The sequence below is a fragment of the Astatotilapia calliptera genome, chromosome 10 (assembly GCF_964374335.1).
Source record: "Astatotilapia calliptera chromosome 10, fAstCal68.1, whole genome shotgun sequence".
Lineage (NCBI taxonomy): Eukaryota > Metazoa > Chordata > Actinopteri > Cichliformes > Cichlidae > Astatotilapia > Astatotilapia calliptera.
In genome coordinates, this window is record NC_137431.1 from 25540573 (window position 1) to 25549315 (window position 8743).

At 39.4% G+C, this 8743-nt stretch overlaps 1 protein-coding gene across 14 annotated transcripts in view; it reads left to right on the forward strand.

The window, feature by feature from the left end:
* Positions 1 to 8360, forward strand: part of LOC145431459 (uncharacterized) — a 70650-nt gene extending 62290 nt beyond the window's left edge. For 5 of the 14 annotated variants that reach the window (XM_080307274.1, XM_080307279.1, XM_080307278.1 and 2 more), the window contains 5 exons: positions 4084 to 4211; positions 4775 to 4852; positions 5111 to 5171; positions 7419 to 7557; positions 8011 to 8360. In XM_080307274.1, coding sequence (XP_080163400.1) covers positions 4170 to 4211; positions 4775 to 4852; positions 5111 to 5171; positions 7419 to 7557; positions 8011 to 8083 — 393 coding nt within the window. In that variant the 5' untranslated portion in view covers positions 4084 to 4169 and the 3' untranslated portion in view covers positions 8084 to 8360. Of the gene's footprint in view, positions 1 to 40; positions 4212 to 4743; positions 4853 to 5110; positions 5172 to 7418; positions 7558 to 8010 lie in introns of those variants that run through there. The other 9 variants (XM_080307280.1, XM_080307284.1, XM_080307283.1 and 6 more) reach the window with 5 other exon arrangements.
* Positions 8361 to 8743: the final 383 nt, after the last annotated feature.

Here is an 8743-nt window from a genome sequence, read left to right on the forward strand (position 1 = left end):
GAATATTCAGTGTGTATCTCATCTCCTACATTGACACATTGGCTAGTGATCAGAGTTTGGCTCTGATCACTAGCCATCTCTGGCCATCACAGGTCAGAGCTAAGTTTTATTTACTTCTGCCTGTGTAAATGAGCACAATAGAAACGCCCACTCCAGCATGCTTTATTTATCTTTAGAAGTTTTCCCAGTGAATAATTTGAAAAAACACATATGCAAGCTTTTCCTCACCGAACATGGAGACCTTCTATTAAAAAGACCTCACTGGTATGATGAACAATGGGTATCTTCTGTTGGTAAGCACCATTAAGTGGTTGCATGAGGCCAAATTAATCAACAATTTTCCAAAAGACAGCACTCTTAAAAGACTATATATAAATGATATGTGGAGCAAAGCAGGAAGTTTGGTGACATAGCTCCAGAGCCAAAAAGCCTGTGCAGGAATATGGAGGTCAGTGGAGTGGCCAACGCTATTTTGCACTTTAATGCAGCGGGCTGTTTTTTTGGTTTTTTTATATACCTATTTTAAACCGATTGTCAGCATTACTTCCTTTAGCACAGATCATTGCATTAATCTTGCTAACTCTTGCTAAGTGCTTATTTTAATCCAAACCATTACTATCACCCAAACCGCACCGAGTTCTTTCCATTTCAGACCTCATCATAGGATTTTCATCTTATCAAAGGCTTATCTTTTTATTTTTAACATGGGAAATATATGTGACCGAATGCGTGTTTACCTCTGGCATAGCTCCTGCTGCTGGTATCTGCTATTTTTAGATTGGTTAGCTCATTCGAGAGCAGCAGTAACAAAACTGTATTCTCCTTTCCTTCTTTTCTTAAATCTCTTTCAGTCACTCAGGCCCACATAACTTCCCTTATACACACACCCCTGCGCGCACACACACACACATATACAGCACCATGCAGCTCGACAAGATCTGAGGCCAGATATTTGATTTACACCAGCAAGGTCAAAGAGAATGCATTAGGACCTTTTGCCGGAGAGGCGCAGGGAACAGGCAAGAGTTATAAAGTGGTCAGATGGATGCTGACACATGGCCCTTCATAACAATCAGTAGAAGAGTTAGTTGCACTGGCCCTGACCTCCTCCTCACTAGCACTGTGATCTATACTCTCCAGCCCCCAGCTCCTATACACCCCACCCTGCCAAACATACCAACTCCCAGGTCCTGCCTGCAAGAATCTGACTAAAAGTTAATGTTAATGTTCTTAGTCTTCACATTTTCTTTTCATAGTGAATTTTTAGCACTTTTTGCAAACTAAAGGTGTTTTCTCTACTTCTAATAATTGCTGTCAACTAACACTGGTCGATATACCGGACACATTCAAAGTCACAGCTCTTTTAATATGTGCTATAACTTGGCTGTGAAGAGCCAAGGCTGAGTAACTCCCTTTTTAATGTGTTATCTGAAGGTCTTTGGGGTTTTTATGTCTGTCGTTACAGCTCTTTATCTTTGTTTGAGCTTATTACATAGTGAAAGGATCCTTTCGGTCCATAAAATAGTAAAAGAAAATACCTTTGTTTGGTCAGATAAAGTCTTTGCAAACCATCATATATTAAGACAGTCACACATTTTTTAAGTTTAATGTTTACACGTGTACAAAATATTACATAGATTTCTGTTTTTGTGATATGAAGCCTGTTTGCTTTTTGGAAAGATACATAAATGCAACATAGCATTTGGATTATGTGCGATAAAAAAAATCAAATTGTGATTTTAGGAACGTGCAAATTAAAAGACAAACTCTTTGTTTATTGTGTTTTTGTTTCTCCATCTTTTCTCCCACTTCCCTCAATAGCCCCCATACCCAATCAGAGTGATTGAGTGTTATTGGTATTTTGATTGATGCTTTAAAAATCACTTTGCCAACAAGATGGCACATATATTATAATATGATCTATTTATCACAACTTATCACAACTATCTTAGCTTTAGGGTTGTGGCGATAATTTCTCAATCACCCAGTTAACTCTAATGCAATCTGGAAATACTGAGTGATGTCCAGAGGGAGAAAACTTAAACCAAACAATTTGAAAATAGAAAATTAATCTCTACATGGGCGAAAACGCTAAGTTTAAAGCATAAAATGATGAACAAAACAAGAATAATAGTTAATAGTGCTCGTAGAAACCAGTGCAAAGTCGAAATGTATATTTCATCCAGCTGCTGCATTCTCCATTTTCATCTTGTTCTTTCTCAATATTTGGACTAAAATATATGAAAATTGTGATGCTGCAATAAGTGCTACAAAAACAAACTTGCACTAAATAAAGCATCAATTATGTACTCCTCAGGTATGTTAAGAAGTGGCTGATGTTTAATGTTTTACTGCTGTTTAATTGTGTCATTATATTGCAGCCTTCTTGATTTCTTCCTCTTCTTCTTGCAGTGATTTATGGTAGCTGATTTGAGAGTTGCCTCCAGCAGCTCTCCAACTTGCTGAAGCAACTTCTAAAATTTGCGCAAAGCAATTAAGTACATAATCTGCTTTTCATTTGCAGTTTTTTTCTTTAAATCTGTCCTAAATTGTGGTGGAAAAAAACAGCTCGTAATTCACTAACGGTTCAATTATATACAAAAAATTAAATAAAAGAATTAGTGGATGCTCTGCAGAACGTAATAACCTGGTCTATGACAGCAGTCTCCTTCATGACCTCTCTCCTATCTAGGCCTCTCTCCCAATGTTTACATCACTTTTTTATAAGTCTGGGATGACATTCACAGACCTACTACAGCCCAAGTTCTGCACATACATACACACATACACTTAGGCAGTTGTGTCTGGACAGCGTCAGGCAACACTTCAAAGTGCAGGATCCCCCTTTTTACAAGCCATATTAGGCTCACATCAAAGCGTGCTCCGCACTTCAGACCAGAGTTTTCTGGTCAGACGAACATCTCTGCTGCACAGTGCAGTGATGAAGCACTGCAGCGCAGCGCGTCACATCTGACCCGAAATCAGACGTGCACGCAGATAATACGGCACGGACTCAAACCAACGTACACATACATATACTTTGGCATTTGAGCTATTGCTATTGCTTTATGAGCCTTAGCTGTGTAAAACATTAACAACTGAAGGAATCTAAGTTTTAATGTCGTGCTTGTTGGGAGTGTGTTTGCTCACGGCATCAGTTACCATGACAAGACTAGTGACAGGGCGAAACCGTCTGAAATGGCAAATTCCTTTCATTAATTTAGATTTCAGTGCTTTTTTCCATGTGTACAGTGTGCCAGAAAACCATGAAGTAAATTCAGAGCAATCTTCTTTTCCCTCCTCCTCCTCCTGTCGGTAATCTCCTGATGAAATGCACTTCAAAGTGTCACGTAAAGCTTTTGCTTAGCCGTTGTTGCTTTAGTGTGTTTCACGCTTGGATTCTCATGCAGTGCATGGTCCTGGTGAAACGCTGGATGCGTCATTAGAGAGAATGCCGTTGTCAGAGCTTTGAGAAACGTGCTTGCAGCCTACATTAGGTCAGTCCAACTGTAGTCACCAAATAAATAATGAGGGTCATTACGTAAAATAATGTTGACAAAGGGTGACTATCTGTCTTTTTGACAACAGCCGAGTCCTTTGATAAACATTGCAGCACCCATGACTTCTTACAGATACTGTAGGCTTTGTTCAAAAAAGATTTTTCCCCACTTGAGCATCGGTCTCATTTCAGGTAAAAGCTGATCATGACTTTAAGTGTTGTAAATGGTTGAATAGCAAGGCCACTGTGCAAGAGTTTATTCAGTTGTTTTTGCCTTTACTGTACAGGCATTCGTGTCATTTGCCCAGTTTTAACTTCTCTTCCCTGAATTTTCATATTTGTCACTAAATCTTCTTGTAGACGTCTCCTTTCAACTGCTATATGCTTTGTTTTGGACTAAGGCATATTATAAAGAGTGCATCAGTAGATATTTTCACTTGGCACGAAATGACAGTGAACTTTCTCTAAATTAAAAGATGTCAAACAGCATTTTTCTTTTTTGCTTTTCACTCACCACTCCTCGCCCCACCAAACAGAACATGTCGTCCACCTATTCATCTACATTTGTTTACTCTTTGTTTCAGACCCAGCTTGTTTTTCCAATGAACGCATTTTAAAGGGAAACTCCCTTCCAAGAAGTTTACTTTGTGCAACCGTACCACCAGGCTTGATGCAAAAGTCCCATAATTCATCCGTTCCTCTCCGTCACAAGGTAGCTGCCACTCACCCCACCCCTCCTCTACCTCTGCACTTGTCTCTGCACAGGTCACCATCCACAGACAAGACACTTTCGTACTGTTGTGTACTCCTTGTTTATGATGAAGAAAATGTTCCCAACATGCAACATAACAGATATAAATACTAATAAATACTCCTACTACTTCTAATCAAAGTGGTATCTCAGTAACGAGCTTGTTTGTTTTTTTTAATTACTACAGAGTATTGCAATTGTTCTGCCATTTTTCAGCAGTTTTTCTTAAAATATCTACTTTACAGATCAATATTTTTGCAAATTACTGCACTGGCAAAAATTTAACTATTGAGTGGTGTTTGAATTATGCTATTTGACAATACAACCAATTAGGTGCAAAGTCATCTATGGCATTGAGTTCAAATTCTGAGACCGGGAATGGAGCACATTAACATCAAAGTAAAAGTTGTGCCTTTTGAAACGTGTTGGCTGCAGCAGAAAAGCACGGTTTTTCCTTTGAAGATGAACATTTTCTGTCTTCCATGCAAACTAGGACACCTCTTTGTGACCACTTTTACCCACAGACTGGCAGCAACAGTTCAAAAACTGGTTGGCAAACACGCATTATTCCCTCCCAGTGGTTGACAGATGGTTGCCGACTGGTATGTATTTTGCTGTCAGGGAATAGCACTGACACTGATTGAAAGGGGGGCAATAGGGGGGCAAAATATTCACAAAGGCATTATCCTTTTACATCCTTCAAGGGGAAAAAACTCCCTAACATTGTTCAATACAACTCTGGCCTTGTATTAAAGAGTAAGCAAATGTTTTTGATGCAGGGAACACAAAAACTCCCCATTTTTACATTTACGTGCTTTCTTCTATCTCTTCTTCTTCTTCTTCTTTGTCTGTGTGTATAGAATGAGTCACTCCAAGGTGTTTTCAGTGCAGACCAGGCAGAAACTCCTATTCATCAAACAGGTATGTGTGTGTTGTCTTTGCTCACAGAAAGGATGCGGGGAGGGGGGAAAAAGGCTAGTGAGTTATTTTAGCAGTGTTTGGGCTTCCCTCCAAGCCTTCATACCATCCCCGGCCATCCTATCTCCTACGTATGAGGCCTGGGGCTGGTGGGGGGGGGGGGGGGGGGGGTGCTGCAGAATCCCTGTCGGATTAACACAAAGTCCTCTAATGGAGCTCGAGGTGGACAGACACTGAACACACCAACAAAATTTAAAGATCACCACTTAAGCTTTAGGTACTTACTTAGATACTCAGGTAGTCTGGCTCCTGGTGTTCAGCACTGTGGTCTGTGTATTCTGATGGATAAATGGTAGTTGTTAAAAATGGAAATGTAAACTACTATAAAAACTTGCCATTATAGCAAGCTATGGCAGGCTCCCTTATATTAATTAAAGTGATTTATTTACTGACCTTTGATTTAAGTTACAATTAGCTCAAATCCCAATCTGATGCAGAATTCTGTCATTTCTGCTGATTCATTTCATTTCCTAACTCAGATATAGAGGCACTTTCTTCTCCGATATTCATTTCTGAAAGTTTTGCATGCCATAAATGTTAAAGCACTCATCGACCAACTTCCTCAAACCACATCACTCCTGGTAAACTGTGAGGAAATCACCATCACCTTCTGTTTGAACAGGGATTTATATCTTCTAAAAAGGACACAGAGGTAAAACGAGATAGGCCACATTGACCAAATACTCCCAGATTCATTCACCCAAACTATCTTTAAGTCATTGAGCATTAACAAGGATCTAATGGGCTAATTGCCATTAGTAACGGTTGTTATCAGTAGGGCTTAGGCGGCCTATCGCCCAGTATGTAGCTTGTGCACATGTGCATGTGTGTTCCTCGCCCTCAGGAGAGGCTCTTGGGTAATCCAGTGTTGACCAGAGGGCTTCGTGGTCCATTACAGGTCACGGCTTGAGACGGAGGGTAAACAAATTCCTAACTAACGAGGGGAGGAGGAGGGAGGAGGCTGGCCTTCACACCCTCCTTCTCCTCCTCCTCATCCCCCATGATGACATGACCCTGCTTGTGTCACAAAGGCAAATCCAGACTTAAATTACTGCTACAGTGGCTGTTGAATAATGGCGATATAATTTATTCAATTTTTTGATTGCATATCTTAGTTTAGACGAGCTAAACTTACAAAATTACTGAATAACAAACTAATGAGGCACTAAATACATCAAGCATAATATCAAACATGCAGAAATCTGGAGAAAATGTTAATAAAATTAATTCATGTTGGTTTTGTTGGATGTATTGTCACCCTCATTAAACTCCTGGAATGTTTTCTGCCTTATTAAGTAAAATTTGGAATAATTGCGTGTATTTTGTTATTTTGCTTTTTTGTAGATCTTCTTGGCAAATTGCTCAGCTACTGCACATTATTAATAAAAAAATCCAAAGGAATGAAGGCGATACAAACTGTCTAAAACAAATACACGCACTGAAGAAATCCCTTTTCTCTTTAATTACAAGTTGAATAACATTAGAAATCTCCGAATATGCACAAAACCTTTTAATAGCTGCTCTCTCAGTCTTCTAACCAGTGACATGTGATGAGTAGCTGGCACTCGGCAGCAGCAGCAGTACAAAGAGCACTTTCTCACACAGCTCTGGACTCATGCACAGACCTGTAAGTGCTTACTGCGCTCTTTTAGACCACATTTACAGAGGATCAGAGAGAACATTTAACTATTTGTGGAGCAAATGCCACCTAAAGGATCTCTAAACAGGGCTAAAGTTGAACGAATATAGGCTCAGTCTGTGAAGTTTTGATCTGCGCTACTGAAGAGTTAAAAGTGTAATCTTTTGTTTTGTGACTCTTTTTTTTTAAACCTTGTTTAGACAGTCAATTAAGGTAAAGACACAAATTTACAGTAAACTGTAATTTTTAGGTACTTTCCAGAAACCATGATTGGTAAATTCATGACTTGTAATAAAGTGAAACAATGAATAAAAAGGGTTTGTTAAATACACAAAACTCTCTTTAGCGGCCAACAAGTCTGCTCAGGATCAGACATGTTGGTTTTACTTTAACTGTATTATAAATAAACCACCACATAAGTAGGTATTTTGTTTATCTTGACTTTGAACCTATTGTTGTTTTTAATATTCTTTAACATCTAATTTATTATCTCAATTAATCAGTAAGTCCTTTAAATTCCAATATGATGATCCATCCATCTTTTTTGCCAGGTATCTGGATCCGGGTCCTTGAGGCAGATCTAAGCAAAGATGCCCAGACCTCCCACTCCCCAGCCATTTCCTCCAGCTTTTCGGGGGGGCACCAAGATACTAACTGGAAAACATCACCTAGGAGGCAGCAAGATGCCTAGTGAGATGCCTTTACCACTTTAACTGAGTCTTTTTGATCTGAAAGTCCTTTCAAATGACCAAGCTCCTCACCCTATCTCTGTTATGACCTCATTATTTGAGTCTCTATCCACAGGTTGCTGTAAGTTTAGTGGTTAGTGTACATTTTCCAAAAACCCAAATATATTCGATTCACAATCGTCAAATAAAGAAAGATAAAATGTGTATTATGGTTATTTAGAGTCAAAAGCATTTAGACCACATTGGGAATCAGCAACATATTTATGTACTGAAAAACTTCTTTTTTGTGTGCATGCATTATCTTACTGTGAAAACATTACACGGGAGAGAAATTTGGCCTCTTGGCGGCAAACTCAGCCATCAGGAGGTGAACTTTGCAGAAACCTTTCAGTGTGAATTGAAAATGCTCTTAAGCCTGTTCTGCACACAAGCTGACACTTCCTCTTTTCCTCAGCTTCACCCCTGGTTTACACAAGCAGCTGCTGACAGTGGATTGCTTCCTCCACGCTAAAATGCAGATCAGATAAGGACAACAGTCCCGCTCTCACTAAGACCTTCGAAAACACTAACTCACAAATCCATCCTCTCAGACATTGACAACAGTGGGAAGTGGCAGAGTTGCACAACAATCTGCCATCTCATCATCTTTAACGCATGATGTGCTGCTACAACATGGCAGTATCCCATCAGTAAGCAGCGATGATACAAACTGATTTGGTAACGTTGTGTTCAAGGAAGTTAAGCAAATAAGTTTGTTAATGATGAGTTCCCTTTTTAGAAATAAAATGAGTTACAGTTACAAAATACATGATTGATGTGTTTTTGTGTGTTTGTGTCTAAATAATCCACAGTAAGAGATGCATCAGTGCTCCTTATTCTTGGACTCTTCCATTTGAGTAGCTTTGTATGATACATGATTTAAAATAATCCTTATTATTCCTGCCATCCCCTCAACTCATCGTCTGTATGAAATGATCCCTTATCATATCCTCTACCTCTACCAACATTCTTCTGATTGGCTGCCCCTAACGAATAAAGGTTTGAACAGCAGGTGAGTGGAGCTGCTGTGGTTGTAGCCAGAGCTGTGTGCTTGGGGCAACTATTTTAATGCTGTTCTTTGTATGTCTGTCATTGATGACACATAGCATTGTGTCAACAAATACAGTTTCACATGACTCTGTGCAGTT